Source organism: Leucopleurus acutus (genome assembly GCF_964270905.1).
Source record: "Leucopleurus acutus genome assembly, chromosome: 7".
NCBI lineage: Eukaryota > Metazoa > Chordata > Mammalia > Artiodactyla > Delphinidae > Leucopleurus > Leucopleurus acutus.
Window position 1 is genome coordinate 87757859 of NC_139150.1, and position 18435 is coordinate 87776293.

The 18435-nt window shown below is 35.6% G+C and overlaps 1 protein-coding gene across 6 annotated transcripts in view; it reads right to left on the reverse strand.

Moving 5' to 3' along the window:
• Nucleotides 1-988: 988 nt before the first annotated feature.
• Nucleotides 989-18435, reverse strand: part of ZNF510 (zinc finger protein 510) — a 22242-nt gene continuing 4795 nt past the window's right edge. For 5 of the 6 annotated variants that reach the window (XM_082842596.1, XM_082842600.1, XM_082842598.1 and 2 more), the window contains 3 exons: nt 6216-6342; nt 5830-5925; nt 989-3810 (listed from right to left, as the gene is read on the reverse strand). In XM_082842596.1, the coding sequence (XP_082698722.1) occupies nt 2114-3810; nt 5830-5925; nt 6216-6342 (1920 nt within the window). In that variant the 3' untranslated portion in view covers nt 989-2113. The remainder of the gene's footprint in view (nt 3811-5829; nt 5926-6215; nt 6343-18435) is intronic. The other variant, XM_082842597.1, reaches the window with a different exon arrangement.

The following is an 18435-nucleotide window of genomic DNA, read 5'->3' on the forward strand; positions in this document are numbered from 1 at the left end:
GGAGCTTAGAGCAATAATTTCCTTAACTATTTATAATAATAATGAATAATCTCAAAATATAATTTGAAGAATCAAAAGGAAAAATTTTCAGATATCACTTTTATAATTCTATGTTCAACAAGTATTTTTTTAGTGCCCAATATGTAGAGGAACTCTTCATAATTGTTTAATGCCCAATACGTAGAGGGACATGTTATGAACAAAACATAAAATTTCCTGCCTTCATGGAGGCTTCTTTTATTAGCTCGAAGACCCTTAGTAGGTAGGCAGACAGAAAATTGACTCTGCTAGTGTCTCTAGATAAGGCACTCATCTGTTGGAATAAAAGTTAATACTTGGAAAGGAGATGAACAGGCAGGGAGAATGGAGCATTCGTGACTACAGCATAGACCATGGTCTCCAGTTGATAATGTATTATCTGGAGAGGCTTCCCCACCAAGGAGACAGCAGATACAGCATGAGTGCCATCAGGGGACTTTGTCACCTGGCCTCCCATTCAGGCCACTTGGGTGAACTGGTTCCATCTTGGAGGGTAGATGGTCCTGAACTTAATAGCAAATCCAATCATAATCCTAAAAGATGATATATGAAAGGGGGTGTAAAGGAGATGATTCTACATATCTTAAGAAAACAGAGAAATTTTATGGAAGAGTGACTTTATATTACCAACAATTATAAAGACGGAGTAAACAGTAATCTCTTGATTTTCAGGGAATATAGTACTAACTGGACATTATTTTCTCTTATCGCAGTTGAATCTTCTTCACAATGCTGCTGGCAGCTCTGGAGTAACAATGTAACTGGTCTGTGATGTTTCATTTCCAAAGTCCTAGGAGGTATTCTCCTTTTCTAAACTTGATTCAAATACCCTTCAGTGAAACATTATCAGGCCAGAGAGACAGGGTATTTTGGCTCATATGAGGTATGTGCCATCCCTGTTCATAAAAGGAGAATCTGTTACTAATATGGTCATTAGTCAGTTATATGCAATATGGTTACAAATGACAAGTTAGTATATGAAAATATTTAAAATCAGTAGGAAAGGGATGAATTAATCAAATGGCATATGGAGCACTGGCTACTAATCCAGAAGAAAAAAACTACATTCTTGTATCAAACGACATCAAAGGAAACACTGTATATATACACAGACCTTTACTTTGTATCCAGGGTAAGATGGAAATGTTTTGCCATCAGTATGATATGGATTCAGGTAGCAATCCTGAATCAGGTTAGTGGGGGCTTGATCAGCAACTTGATTCCAGTTAGTCTTATCAGAGAATAGTCTCTTACCATGTGAATCTAGTTGAACAACCCAGACGTTGTGCTCAGCAGCTGTGATTTTCCCCCCACAGTTCACAGTGCCAAACAGGGGTCCTTTTATAAGCCTATAGTTTTACAACAGGCACGTCAGATAGCTAGGTACAGTAAGAACCCAAGAGTCAATGAAAACGCACCAAGTTTCATCAGAGGGAATACTGGCTAGAGTTGAGAACATCTTTGTGTTCTGCCCAGTGACAGGAGCAGCCACATTAGTTTTGTGGTCTGCATAATGGCACTGAGGTTGAATAGTCAGTGTCCAAGTGGTTTCAACTAGCAAAACCATCAGTGAAACAGGCCCAATTAGAGTACTTTTGAGTTGAGGGTCAAACTGAGCCAGCAGCTTTGCTTAAGGCAGCAAAGTGGGGGATACATTTCCTCTCTAAGGGATAGTTGCTACTATTCCATGTATGACTGAGATACTGCTGGGACCAGGGAAGTCAGAACTAGGTGTGGCATACAACATGAGCATTCTCAGTCTACTAGACAGTCACAAAGCCCCAGTTAGATGAAAGGGAGATAGATAGGGAAATTTAGTTTAGCTATGAAATTCTTACTAATGAGATTACCAGTGCATGTGATATGAGTTATCTAACAAGGCATGACTCCATCCAACAGGTTTTCCAGAGAACCTTGAAAGAAATCCTGTGTGAATTCTCTGATACACTCTCAGAGTTGCCTTTTGGGCAAAATTCTTCCTATATTCAGACTTATATGGTTTTTCTCCTTTGTGAATTTTCTGATGTCAAATAGGTTGGTCTCTTAGTCAGAAGAATTTTCCACAGTTATTATATCAATTTGGTTTTCCCCCTCCCTGAATTCTCTGGTATACACTTAGGGTTGACTTCTTAGGCAATATTCCATATTCATTACATTCATAAGATTTCTCCCCACTGTGAGCTCTCTGATGTATTCTAAGGTTTGATTTCTGACCAAAAGTTTTCCCACATTTATTACACTGAAAGGGTTTCTCCCCTGTATGAATTCTCTGATGATCACTAAGGATTGCCTTCCGGACAAATTTTTTCCCACATTCATTACATTTAAATGGTTTCTCCCCAGTGTGAATTCTCTGATGAACTCTGAGGGTTGATGTCCGGGCAAAAGTTTTCCCACACTCATTACATTTAAATGGTTTCTCTCCTGTGTGTGTTTTCTGATGCTGAATGAGATGGTCTTTTCGCCAGAAGGATTTTTCACATTCTTTACAGTGATAAGTTTTCTCACCAGTGTGAATTCTCTGATGTATTCTGAGGTTTGACTTCTGGCCAAAAGTTTTCCCACATTCGTTACACTGAAAGGATTTCTCCCCCGTGTGAATTCTGTGATGATCTTTGAGGGTTGACTTTTGAACAAAAGTTTTCCCACAATCACAACATTCATAGGGTTTCTCTCCTGTGTGAATTCTCTGATGTCCCCTGAGGGTTGACTTCTGGACAAATGTTTTCCCACAGTCATTACATTTATAGGGTTTCTCTGCTGTGTGAATTCTCTGATGTGTACTGAGGTGTGACTTTTGGGAGAAAGTTTTTCCACATTCATTACATTCAAATGGTTTCTCTCCTGTGTGAGTTCTCTGATGTTGAATGAGGTGTCCTTTTTGACAGAAGGATTTCCCACATTCATTACATTTATAGGGTTTTACTTCATAGTGAGTTCTCTGGCATACTTTGTGGGCTTTCTGGTAAGACTTCCTATTTTCATGACATTCAAAGTGTTTATCTCCAGTTTGTGTTCTGTCATTACATACCAATGGATTTTCTTCTGTGAGAGTTCTCTGAGGTTGAGTAAGGTATGACTTCCTGCTGAAATTATTCCCACTTGTAATACATTCACAATGTTTCACAGTCATGTTAAATTTATTGTATTCCTTGATAGCTGACTTCTCACAGAAGGATTTCCCACACTGGTTAAGATGAGAGTGTTTCTCCCCTGTCCCAGTTCTTTCGTGGTCAAAGAGAGTTGTCTTGTCATAGTTTTTCCTAAACTCTTCATCTTTACAGGATTGTTGTCCTGTATGAGTACTCTTATGTTTAACACAGGCAGCCTCAACATAGAAGGCTTTTCCAATCCCATTAAATTCAACAGCTTGCTTTAATGTTTGACACTTCTGATGTTCAGGAAGATTTTCTTTATAACTGAGGGCTTCCTGATTTTTATTATATTCATAAAATTTCTCTCCAGTATGAGTTCTTTCAAGTTTAATTTTGAAAGGCAAATTTTCACATACATTATAACAATCTGTATTTTTTGTTGAGTAGGTTCTACTATTAATGATAAATTGAGAAATACTTTGTGAATTCACTCCGCATGAGTCACATTTACAGGACATTTTTGATGAAGAAACAGGAACTATGTGCAGATTAAATGGTTTTCTCAAAACTTCTTCCTCTCTAGGCAACTGTTTATTATTTATAAATGTTACTTGCTGCAGGTGTTTGTCTTTGATTTTTTTGTTCCTCTTGATTAGATTTTCATCTCTGTAGTCTTCTAAAACAGAAAAATTGAAAACACTTTGAATCTTACTATTCTTATGGATGAGGCTTATAAACATATAGCCTTTGTTGCATTTCATTTTTTGGTTTCTCAAGATTAATTTGTGGTTTTGTGTGTATGAGAGAGAGACACCCTCCTTTAAAAAATAATATTGACACAGTGAAAATTAGAGAGGAAACTGGTTATAAATACATTATCTGTAGTTGGATTGTGATAAATTGGATTTTCCTACCTGGGTGGAGAAGGGAGAGAAATTAGACTTTTATGGGAATGATTTTAGGGAGCAGGAAAACCAGATAATTAATACAACATGGGGGGTTATAAACTTAAGTAGAGTAACAAGAAAATTAGGAGATAATAAGCATTGATAGGCTAGGCCCAACAGAAGAATGGTTTGGTTTGAGGAAGTAAATTACAGTAGAGGTCCAACATTATCTAGGCTCTACTGGTAGAATCCTCAAGAGTCTTCATACTTCAATTTGATATCATTCCTTATTTCCATTCAGTCTTTCAAAATCAAATTAAATTGATAGCACCAACCTCCTCATGATTAAATGAAGAGGTTTATAGCTCAGGATAAAACCCATCTTGCAGCTGTGAGTCACAGAAATACAAACAAGTATAACACTGATAAAAGGAAAATCGATTCTTGTAATTAAATTAGATTCACTGCTCAATTCTGGCTGTGATACCTTTGACTTATATCATCTAACAAAAGTGCAGATAAGTGAACCTGATCACTTCATTCTAAATTTCCACATTTCAGTTTGATATGAGGGGTGCAATTTTAAATGAGGTATCATGGAAGACCTTACTGCAAAGATCCAAATTCCTTATGCATTCTAGATGCCCATCCTTTCTGGCTTATATGAACTGTGAATACTATTTTACTTTTGGTTCATCTTGTAACTTTCTGTTAAGCATGAAACATAATTTATATTTGCATAAAACTTATATGTGCAATTTAACAGTATAGAGTGAACACTCATCGAATTAGAAACCATGTCAAGAAACAGAACATTAATGGCTCTGCAAAAATCCCTGCCTGGTAACAACTTCCTCATGCTTAAGAGTTCATCACTCTCCTGATATTTACCTCCTTGATTTTCTTTGTAGTTTTACCACCTATATATTAATTCCTAAATATGTAATTGAGTTTTGCTTGTTTCTGACATTTACATAAATGTAACCATACATGCATATTTATATTTTTTGTTTAATATTATGTTTGCAATCATTGTATAAGATTTCATATAGCTGTATAATTCTCCCTTAAGAAATACTATTCCTTTATTCTATTGCTGATGAGCCCAATTTTGGCAAAAATAACCAATATTGCCATAAATATTGTTTTATTCATTCTAGAGAATACAATCATGCCTTTTTATAGGGTATACAGTTGGGAAAATGATTACTTGGTTACAGGTGTGTAAAACTTTAACTATTTGATAACATCTTCCTGATTTCATAGTGGTTTTATCAGTTTACATTTTCAGTCAATAAATAAGGGTCTTTAATATTTTACATCTTCCCCATGACTTGCCATTGCCAGATTTGTTAATCTCATTTCATGCTATACATATTACTTACCTCACCTTATACTCTATTTTGCATTCTGTGAAAAGTAATGAGATTGAACACATTTTCAAAGATTTAACAGCTGTTTGAAAGCTCCTATATATAAAGTCTTTCACCTAAACTGAGTTGCTATGCTTTCCTATTTAGACTTGCAGAAGTTTTTACACTTTCAGGATGCTTATCCTTTCTAGATTACTTGTATTTATCTATTCTGCTACTCTGTGGCCTGTCTCTTCATCCTTTTAATGGTATCATTTATGAACAAAATTCTCAATTTTAATGTAGTCAAGTTTATTAATCATTCTCTTTTGACTGGTGTTTTTTGTGCCTTTGGGACTTATAAGAAAAGTCTTGAAATATGAAGGTGTTCACTGCAAAACTGACCTTCTGGAGTCTAACTACCCCACAGAATTCTATTAGTGCTCAGTAACTCACCTTTATGGCTCTGGTTTGAGAATTCTTCCTCTAAGAACCAAGGCTCTTCTCCTTGCTCCAATTTGAAGATCACCTCTGGTTTGAAAATGCAGTTCCCTGTAAACAGGCAACAACTGAGTACTTAGGCCAGATGATGAGCTTTTTAGTCTCCAGAAGTGGAAAAAGCTACAGGAAGAGCATCCTGAAGGCCCTCAGCTGAATTTATCATTGGCAGTTGGTAACGGCAGTCAAACACTTTCTATCCCTCAGTAGGGCTTGGTTACATTATATTCCTTAATAAAAAGCCTAAATGACACTAAAATCTAAAGTATTCATGTGTACTGATGCATAAAAAGGAAATGCCTTCTGTATGGAGTTATGAGGGTAAGTTATGCTTATATGCTCACCCACTGAGACTAGGTTGTTGTAGTTCTCTAGCATCACATCTCTGTAGAGGGTTTTCTGAATAGGACCCATTTGCTGCCACTCCTCCTGGGTGAGTTCCACAGTTACGTCCTTGAATGACACTGATGCCTGCAAGAGTACATTTCTGTTTAATCTGGGTTTAGAATTAGATGACATAGGAAATACGCATGAAAACAGTTCTTATGTTTACCGTAAAGAGCTGAAACAAATGAATATAAAGGATGCCTATTTTGGATCTAATTTTAGCTTATACTTTGGATGTGCTCAATTAGTAAAAATATTAATAACTTAATTTGTATGTACTTATGAGTTATATACTTGTACTCTCAATAAGTATATTAGTAAAACTTTTGTCTTTTTAATTTATTTTTTAGCAGAAAAATATAAATACACTTCCTACAATTTTCATCCCACTCTACTACCCTGGGCATGCGCCAGTGAAGCGGTCAGCAAATTATGACCTGTGGCCAAATCCAGCTTGCCACTTTTTAAAATAAAAGTTTTATTGGGACACAGCAACCCCCCTACCCCCAATAATTTTGTATTGTCTATGGTTACTTTTATGCAAAAACAAGCAGAGCCTAGCAGTTTTATCAGAGACTTTATGACTACCAAAACTGAAAATATTTACTACCTGACACATTACAGAAAAATTTGCCAACCTCTGGACTAACAAATACAATTAAAGGGAAGACTGACAGCATAAAAATAACAAAGAAAACACAATTTATAGAGGCAGATGTATGAAGATTGAAAGGAAAAGGATGCAAAAAGATATATACATAATCACTAACCAAAAGAAAATCGATGTGGTTATATTAACATGAAAAGCAGTAGACCTGAATGTAAGAAAGTATGAAATATATACATACACATATATATAAATGATAAAATGATTCTTTTAACAGAAGGTATAACATAAATTGATATGCTTCCAAATACAGCATATCAACACAGCTTCCAAATACAGTCAATTCTCATTATTCAGATTCTGTATTTGCAAATTCACCTACTCACTAAAATTTATTTTTAACTTCCAAATCAGTACATGTGATTTTGCATTCATTTGCAGACATTCACAGAATGATAAAAAATTTGCCCAATACACGTTTTCCCAGCTGAAACTGAACAAGATAATGCCTTGCCTTCTTGTTTCAGCTGTTGTACAGTAATCATATCCTTTTTGTAGTCTGTTTAGCACTTTTTTTCATTTTTGTGCTATTTCTTGGTGGTTTCACATTTTAGAATGGCCCCATTGTGTATTACAGAAGTGCTATCTAGGGACTTCCCTGGTGGCACAGTGGTTAAGAATCTGCCTGCCAATGCAGGGGACACAGGTTCAAGCCCTGGTCCGGGAAGATCCCACATGCCATGGAGCAACTAAGCCCATGCGCCACAACTACTGAGCTGCGCTCTAGAGCCCGTGAGCCACAACTACTAAGCCCGCGTGCTGCAACTAATGAAGCCCACGTGCCTAGTGCTCATCCTCCGCACAAGAGAAGCCACCCCAATGAGAAGCCTGTGCACTGCAATGAAGAGCAGCCCCTGCTTGCTGCAACTAGAGAAAGCCCGCTCACAGCAACAAAGACCCAATGCAGCCAAAAATAAATAAAAATAAATTTATAAAATTCCATATTAAAAAAAAAAAAGGAAAAAGTAGTGCTATCTAGTGTCCCTAAGTGCAAAAAAGTTGTGATATGCCTTATGCAGAAAACAAGCATGTCTAATAGGCTGTGTTCAAGCATTAATTACAGTGCTGTTGGCTGTTAGTTCATGTTCATGAATCAACAATATTACTAAATAAGATGTTCTTAAACAGAAACACACATAACCAGGTTACATATTGATTGGCTAACCAAAACGTTGTGACCAGGAGCTTGCAGGAACCTAATCCTGTATTTCCCCTGGGAGCAATGATTCAGTATTTGCTAATTCAGTGTTCATGGCCACTTTACAGAACATAACTACAGAGAACAATGAGTATTACTGTATATTGTATATATATAAACAATAGTTGAGAGAAATTAGATATACAGACACACAATTTTAATTAGTGTTTTTAATACAACTCTCTCAGTAACTCACAGGACAAGCAGACTGAAAAACCAATAGCGATTTAGAACAGGGGTCAGAAAATTATGGGCCAAAGACCAAATCTGGCACACTACCTGTTTTTTTGAAAATAAAATTTTATTAGAACACAGCTCATGTTCATTTGTTTATGTATTATCTATGGCTGCTGTAAGACTAAAACTGTAGAGTTTAGTAGTTCGAAGAGACACCATATCTCCCACAAAGCCTACTATCTGACATTTACCAAAAAAGTTTGCTGACCACTGATACAGAAGACTGAAATGACGTAATTACCCAACTTGACTGACTGAAATATAAAGGATAATCTGATCATAACATAAATTATTTTCTGCTACACTTTGCATATTATAAAACAAAAACAGTAAGTCTCGCCAAATTAGAAAAAATTACAATCATACAGTGTGGCTTTAGATCTTAGCTCAAAGATGTAGAAAGCTGAAAAGAGCAATACTAACATCTTACAAGAACAAAGCTTGGTGAACTGAAAATTAATGTATTTTTGAACTCATTAGAGAAATGAAATTGCATGGCAAACAATCTGAAATCAGGAGAGAGATAGGTACCTATAGGGAGAATCAGGACCCATTCATTTGCTTACTGAACCATATGCTAAACTCCATATAAGAAGATAGAAAGCTTAAGCTATAAAAACCACATGTATGCAAATGTGAAGAGTGTGAAGTCCCTAGAGAGATGGCATGTGTCACAGACATAGGGTCATTTCTACCTTCTTTGTGAGATTTTCTCAAGGAAGCCAATCTATCATAGAGAGGATTGGGGGAGAATTCAGAAGAAGCCCCTTTCTGTCCCATGTGGTGATAGCTAGTGTAGAGGAAGAACAGTCAGTGCTTAAATCCACTCAGACTCATGCATATCTCCACTAAAGAATACTTAATCTGTAAGGGGAAAGTCATCAGAACACATAATGTGATTGGTGGGATCTCACTGCAGTAGGAAGAGAGCAGTAGCAGACACTACCAAAAATGCTGCCTAGACCTATCTGTCCTATCTCTTCTAAGTAATAAAATGCTGAGACCCAAGTCCTCAGTACCTAAGACTGAGGTTCAATTAGAAGATAAACCCCATTCCCAGAGAACTGGCATTATTTGGCCTGTCCGGTGGTTTCCTAGACCACCCCTCTTCATTTGACATGACTCAAAGCTGTAAATAACATTTTCCCTGGGGACAAGACATTACTTTTTAAAAAAAATCATGGGATATTGTTTACCATCATGGCTACTTGACTACTACAGGCAGTTTTTAACAGCTAAGGGAAACAACAGTATTACTAAAAAGCTTAAAGGGAAAAGCTGGAGAATGAGATATCCAGAAGGGGCTTTGAAAATCTCAGGTATATTCCTGATGATCTAAAAGGTGACACACAATCCCTGGGCTGAGTTCACATTCAGGAAAGACCTGAGAAGGTGCTAAACCCTTGCCTCTCACTAACCTTGAGGCTCTATGAAAAAAAAGTGAAGGCTAATGTGCAGTAATAAAATGCTGGGCTAATTGCTGAAGGCATGCCCCAACATACACACAGAGTAACTTAGCAAATATTGGGAACCTTACTGGTTACAAGTATTTAAGGAAATCATTGTCCAATTACTAGCTGGCTATTTAATTAATGGAGCAGTGACTTCAGCTGGCTACACATGACAAAGAATACAGATTCTACAGAATTAGTTCAAAAGAGTCACTAGACAAATACATAACAACAGCTGCAGTTGTTGAGATTCTGATTACACATTACACATATTTTAAATGTCCAGTTTTCCACAAAAATTTGAGACGTAAACAGATGAGAAACTATTACTCATATATAGGAAAACAGACTATGTAAGAAACAGTGTAAAATCTGTCTCTGAGTAAGTCCAGACATTGGACTTACTAGACCAAGACTTTTCATCAGCTGTTTTAAATATGTACCAAGTACTAAAGGAAACCACATCAAAAGAACAAAAGAAAAGTATGGAAACAATGTCTCATCAAATAAAGAATATCAATAAAGAGACAGAAAGTATACATATATTGAAAAAGCAAACTCAAATTCTGGAGTAAAAAGTACAATAATTGAAGTGAATAAGTCCCTAGAGGGCTCAAGAGCTGAATAGGCAGAAAAATCAGCCAATTTGAATATAAATCTATTGAGATGACCCAACCTGAGAGTATACAGTAAAAATAATGAAGGAAAATGAACAAAAAGTCTCAGTGATTTGTGGGTCACAATCAAACATAGCAACATTCACATACCAGAAGTAGGAGAGAAGAGAGGAAAAAGGGCCTAAAGACAAAGAATAAAACTTGAAAGCAGTAAGAGAGAGGTGACTCATTGCCTCCAAAGGGTCTCAAGTAAGTTTAATAGCTGATTTCTCATTAGAAACCAGGGAAACCATTAGGCAGTTGTATGACATATTTAAAGTACCAAAGGGAAAGACTGTCAACCAAGACTTGAATATTTGGCAAAACCATCCTTCAAAAACGAAGAAGAAATTTTGACACTCCTATGTAAATAAGGATTGGGAAAATGTCATTAGTATACCTGCTGTATAAGAAATATTAATAAGGGAGTCATTCAGGCTATAATGAGAGTACACTGGAAAATAACTCCAAAATCCATATGAAGAAATAAAGAAAACTATGTAGGTAAAAGTAGCTACAAAAGTAAAAATATAAAAGACACTATAAATGTATTTTTTTGTATTTATTTTTCTCCTGTATGATTTCAAGACCACTACATGAGGCAGTAATTAGAAATTGCTACTAGTATACACACATGTATAAAGTTGTTAATTTAGATGACAATAACAGCATAAAGGAGTGAGGAGGGTGTGAAGCTATAGAAGAGCAAAGTTTTAGTATACTATTGAAATTAAGTTTGTATTCATCTGAACAATACTGTTATAGTTGTTAATTGTAATCAACAAGGTAACCACTAATAACTGGGAAAAAATGTAGTAAAGGAACAACAAGGTAACTGAAATGGTATACTAGGAAATATTGACTTAACACAAAAGAAAGCAAAAATTGTGAAGTAGAAAAACAAAATGGACATATCACATACTCAGAGCAAATGTCTAAATAGAAGACAAATGCTTCTTACATTAAATGTTAACGGTTAAATATTTGAATTAAAAGGCAGAGACTTGCAGAATGGATTGAAAAAATATGATCCAATTATATTCTGTCTACAAGTAACACTTCACATTCAAAGACACAACAGTTTGAAAGTAAAAGACTAACACAAGATATATCATGTAAACAGTAACCAAAATAGACCTGGATTGCCTATACTAGGATTAGACAAAACAGACTTTAACTCATTACTGACTGGGGGATTTTTGCAAAAACTAATGCCTGTGGCCGGTGATTTTTATTTCGCCTGGCCAAAAATTAATTCTGTTATTTCACTGACACTTTGCAGGTTATTACATTTAATAGTTACACCTGACACACCTGTAAAGTCTTCTAATTTTTGTGAAATGTTGTCTTCAGTCCACTCTTCTGTAGAAGCAAAGGAGCAAGTTCCAGCACCTTGAGTTTCATTTTCACTTTCCATATCAGAATCAATGATTCTGTTGGTCTAATATTCAAATCATCTGAATCAGAACTATATTCTGAAGAACTATCATCTTCTGAGAGACTAGTATATATGTCGCTTGGACAATCAGAGAAAGTTATCTGCATAAAATTCACCAAAAAATTCTTCTTCACTCGAAATTTCATGATGTGTCATTTTTGAAAATTTTACGTTTATAATATACACAAGGTTGGAACAAAAAAGCTAACGGAGCAAAATGTGAATGATAATGACAATCATAAGTTGTATACTGAACACTTGATCAATTTTAAGGTCTAACAACTTCACACAGTGATGTTAATTTTATCACTCTCTACAAACATATTGATACATCTCCGGTCAATAACGTTCGGGTAACAAAAAACTAAGTATTAATATATCTCTGGTCAATAATGTGTTAAGACAAAAAAAAAAGAGAGAGAGATAGAGAGAGAGAGAGAGAGAGAGAGAAAGGACATTTTACAATGGTAAAAGGGTCAATAAATCAAGAAAACAAAACAGTTATAAACATATATGTACCTAACAACAGAACTTCTGTTGGCAAAACCTGACAGAACTGACAAGATAAACTATTCAACAATAATAGTTGGAGATTTTATTGCCCCACTTTCATAATGGATTGAACTACTAGACAAAAGATCAATATTGGAAGAACACACTTGAACAAAGCTGTGAACTGTAGATCACAGATATCTACAGAAACACTCAGGTCAACACCAGAAGCATACACGTTCTTCAGTAAACATGGAACATTCTCTGGTATAGACCATATGTTAGGCCATGAAACAAGTCTCAATATATTTTAAAGGTTAAAATCATACGAAGTACCTTCTATGACCAAAATATAATGAAACCAGAAATCAGTAAGAAAAGGAAAACTGGAAAATTCAAAAATATGTGGAAATAAAACTACACATTCTTAAAAAATCCAAAAGATGAAAGAATAAATCAAAGGGAATCGAAGGGAAGTTAGAAAACATTTTGAGATAACAAAACAAAAACACAACATACCCAAACTTATGAGATGCAACTAAAACAGTGCTTAGAGGGACATTTACAGCTATAACACCTACATTAAAAAAAGATCTCAAATCAATGACCTAACTGTATATCCTAAGGAAGTAGAAAAATAAATGTGAACTAAACCCAAAACTAGCAGAAGGATGGAAATAATGAAGATTAAAGCAGAGAAAAACCAAATAAAGAATAAAAAACAATATAATCAACTGAATGTTGGTTCATTGAAAAGATCAACAGAATTGATGAACCTTTAGGCAGACTAAGAAAAAAGAAGACTCTAATTTACTAAAATTGGTAATGAAAACGGGGCCATTATTACCGACTTCACAGAAATAAAAATGACTATAAGAGAGCACTATAAACAACTGTACACCAACAAACTAGATAACCTAGATGAAAAGGACAAATTCTTAGAAACATACAAACTATGAAAACTGAGTCAAACAGAAATAGAAAATCTGAAGAGTTCCATGTAAGGAGACTGAATTAGTAGTTAAAAACCTCCCAACGAAGAAAAGCTTAGGACCAGTTGGATTCACTGGTGAATTTTACCAAACATTTAAGAAGAATGATCACAAACCCTTCTCTAACTCACTCCAAAATAGAAGAGGGAACACTTCCTAACTCATTCTATGAGTTACTTTTAACCGAAGTCAGACAAAGAAATCACAAGACTAAAGATCAATATTCCTTAGAAATATAGATGCAAATCTCCTCAGCAAAATACAAGCAAACCAAACCTAGCAGTATTAAAATGATTATACACCATGACCAAGTACGATTTATCCCAGGAATGTAAAAGTGGCTCACCAAAGGAAAATCAATCAATGTAACAGCACAGTAATAGAATGAAGGAAATAAACCACATGATCATCTCAACTGATGCAGAGAAAGCATTTGACAAAATCCAACACGAATGATAAAAACACTCAACAAACTAGGAATAAAAGAGAACTTCCTCAACACAATAAAAAGCACTTTTGACAAATCCCAGCTAACGTCATACACAATGCTAAAATAAATGACAGGAAGTTTTCCTCCAAGGTTCAGGAATAAGACAAGGATGTCCACTGTAACCAATTCTATCATTGTACTGGAAGTTCTAGCCAGAGCAAATGAGCAAGAAAAAGAAAAAAAGATAAAAGTGGAAAGGAAAAAAGTAAAATCACCTCTAGTCAGACTACATAATCTAATATATAAATATATATAACACATAAACACTAAATCTACAAAAAGTTATTGCTAATAAACAAACTCAGCAAATTTTCAGGATTCAAGATCAACACACAAACATTTGTATTTCTAAACACTAGCAATGAACAATAAAAAAATTAAGAAAACAATTCCATTTAGAATAGAATAAAAAGTAAATACTAAGCATAAATTTAGCCAAGAAGGTGCATGATATATGAAAGGGATAGTACTTCAGACCCAGGTGTGAGACATCCCAGGACTGCAAGATTGGTTAAACACTGATAATTCAATCAGTATAATCCGCCCCTTTAACAGAATAAAGAAATAAAATTACACTGTTATCTCACCAGATGCACAAAAAGCATTTGACCGAATTTAATACCTCTGTGTAATAAAAATTCTCAGCAAACTAAAACCAGAGAGAGCTTCCTCATTCTAATGAAGGGCATGTACAAAAACTCTAAAGTTAAAACCACACTCAGTGGTGAAATATTAAGTATTTTCCCCCTCATGTGAGGTAGAAGAAAAAGATTTCTATTATCATTTGTATTCAACATGGTACTAGAAGAATAAAAAAAAATAAAAGACATAAAGATTGAAAAGTAAAATTTTCTTTATTTGCAAAAGACATGATGTGCATTTAAAATCCAAAAGAATCTACCAAAATAAGCTATTAGAATAAGCGAATTTAACAAAATAGCTAGATATAAGATCAATATCTAAAAATCCATCGTATTTTGATAAACCAACAACTAAAAATGAAATTTAAAAATATTTACAGGGCTTCCCTGGTGGCACAGTGGTTGAGAGTCTGCCTGCCGATGCAGGGGACACGGATTTGTGCCCTGGTTCGGGAAGATCCCACATGCCGTGGAGTGGCTGGGCCCGTAAGCCATGGCCGCTGAGCCTGCACGTACCGAGCCTGTGCTCCACAACAGGAGAGGCCACAACAGTGAGAGGCCTGCGTACCGCAAAAAAAAAAAAAAAAAAGAAAAAATTTACAATATCAAAATAGATCAAATACATAGGAGTAAATCTAATGAAATGTCAGACTTCACCTCTACTCTTAAAAAACCCCAGCAGGGGCTTCCCTAGTGGTGCAGTGGTTGAGAGTCCGCCTGCCGATGCAGGGGACACGGGTTCGTGCCCCGGTCCGGGAAGATCCCATGTGCCGCAGAGTGGCTGGGCCCATGAGCCATGGCCGCTGAGCCTGCGCGTCCGGAGCCTGTGCTCTGCAACGGGAGAGGCCACAGCAGTGAGAGGCCCGCGTACCGCAAAACAAAACAAAAAAACAGCAGGATTTTTTCAGTGGAAACGAAATTTCTATGAAAACACATAGGATCAAAATTAGCCAATAAGTTTTTTAGGAAGTAAAACTTTAAGGCCTACCCGATTTCATGACTTACTGAAATACAACAGTAATTATGACAGTGAAGTACTAGTAAAAAGAGAAATAACTGGATCAAAGGAAGAGAATACAGTCTAGATACAGACCACTTGACTGGTTCACTTGATTGAACAATAGAGGCCCTGCTGCAATTCAGTGGACAGAGGATGGTCTTTTCAACAAATGGTGCTAGGGCAACTGGATATCCATATGGAAATATGAACCTTGACACTTACCTTGTGCCATACACAAAAGTAATTCCAGGTGAATCAATCTCAAATAATCAAGCATCCACTAACAACACAGGAGAATATCTTCATGATATCAGAGTAGGGAAAGATTTTTCAAACATGACACACAAAGAACTACCATTAAAGAAACACTGATACTGAGCTTTATTAAATTTCATAACTTAGTTCATCAAAAGACACTAGAAATAGTCAAGTCACAGAATGCAAAAACATTAGCAATACGTACATCTGGCAAATGACCTGTATTGATAATATAGACATAACTCCTACTAATCAATAAAAGCAAATAATTCAATTAAAATAGAGAACTGAACAGTTACTTTACATAAAAGATATCTACATGGCCAAAACACAAATAATGGTGCTCAATGCTAGTATTTATCACAGAAAGCAAATTATAAATTTCAATGAGAGACCACTACACATGGCTAAAGTCAAAAAGGCTAACAATAGTGAGAATTTGGTACAGAGAGAAGTATAAATTGGTTCAACCACTTTAGAAAGCTACTTGTATAACCAAGAGAAATGAAGATATGCCAAGAGACACAAAGGAATGTTCACAGCAGCTTTATTCATAATAGTCCCAAACTGGAAAAAACACAAATGAAAAACCAACAAGAGAATGAGCATACCATCATACATTCATATAATGGAATGCTGCTCAGCAATAAAAAGTATTAAAATACACAGCAACATTGATGATCTAAAAATATGTACAGAGAAAAAAGCCAGACCGCCCCCTCCCCTGAAAAAGTGCATGCATTGGTATGGTTCCATTTATATGGTGTTGAAAATGAATTTATACTTTTTTTCCTGATAAGTGAGGTTAGATTACTGGTTATCTCTGCAGAAGGGGGCAGTTATTATTAACTGAAAATTGGAAGGAAGGAAAGAAACTTCAGGGATGATGGAAATGTTTTCTCTCTTAATCTGGGTGGTAAATTATATGTATATACATATGTAAAAATCCACTCAGTTCACAATTAGAGCGTACTTTACTAGTATTAAAACTGTACCTCAGTTAAATAAATAAGTAAAAAATTTTATAGTTGATAATTAGGGAAGGTTTATTACATTATCCCTTTGTATCTTTCTATATTTTAACAATTTCTCAAAATGCCACTAGTAAAAATGAAAGAACTTGGTCAACTCTGGATAAAAAGTGTCCAAAGACAAATAGTGAAATAGGGAAAAATATCTGTCACATATGTCAGAATAAAAAGATAAATCTTTAATAATTAAAAAATTCTTTAATAATTAAGAAGCCTTTAAAATTAGCAAAAAAGAAGACTGATTCACAAAAAAGAAATATAAATGACTTTAAAAATATATGAAATTATGCAAAATCTCAGCTCTCATACACTTCTACAACAGGGATCACCATTCTGCCCTCCTATCAGAAAAACTCTGGAGTCACCTGGACTCTTACTTTACCCCTTTCATGTCTTTCCCATTCTGCTAGTACTTCCACATTAAAAACAAAATTGCTTTTATTACATGAATTTCTTCCCCATATCATATGCTAGAACTCATGACAACATCAAACCCTTAAGGATGGCATCGAAGGACTTCTAGTGTTAGGGGCTTTAGTCCAACTCAAAATTCATACATTGAAGTCCTAACCCCCAGCACCTCACAATGTAACTGTATTTGGAGATAGGCTTTTATTTTATATATAATGAGGTCATTAGGGTAGGTCCTAATCCAATTTGATTAGTGTCCTTATAAGAGGAGGAAATTTGGACACAGATATGTACAGAGGGAAGATTATGTGAAGACAGCTATCTATAAGCCAAGGAAAGAGGCCTGGAACTGATTCTTCCCTCACAGCTCTCAGAAGGAACCAAGCCTGTCTTTACCCTGATCTCAGACTTTCAGCCTCGAGACCGTGAGAAAATAAATTTCTGTTGTTTAAACCATCCAGTCTGTGGTACTTTATCATGGCAGCCATAACAAACTAATACACCTAGTCTGGTCCCAAGATTTCTCCATCTCTCTTAGTGTTCCCTGAGAGGAAGTCCAAAGTGTTATAGAAAAAGATTCTTACTGGACCTTGTATCCCTTGTTTAGTCCACTTGATGTTATTCTTTCAAGATGCAGTAACCTGCCCATACTCTGCAACAAAATTCCACTCATTCTTCAGGACTGACACAATTCTTTTCAACTTCCACCTTTGATCAACTGAGCCTATACCACCAGTCTGTCCTTTTTTTGACAAACTTCAAATCCTGATACTCACTGAATTCAAATGATCAATCAATCAACTAATTCCTTTAATCCTGACTTTGTTTCCCATGTATGAGGAAGAAATCTTCACATTATTCCTAGTATCTCCTGTGTATTACCTCCTTCAAGGGGACTGTATTTGTCCACAAGAAGTTTAGTCCTTCTTATAAGCATGAAAAGAATCCAGAGGCGATCTGATCTTAAAGGTTAAGAGGCTAAATGACAACATATTAGAGGAAGCACAATATAGAAGGAAAGTCAGAAAAACTTCCTCTTGGAAAGCCTTTCATTCAGAAGAACAGGCCTATTTGTCACAAGCAGAACAAGTGTGCACAGGTTTGTAAAAGAGAAGATAATAACGGAATGGGCTCTATCTTGTAAGAAATGAAGTGGTGGTCTGAGAAGAATATAAATCCATATTCTCTTGGTGGCCCAGTTCCATATACATAGGG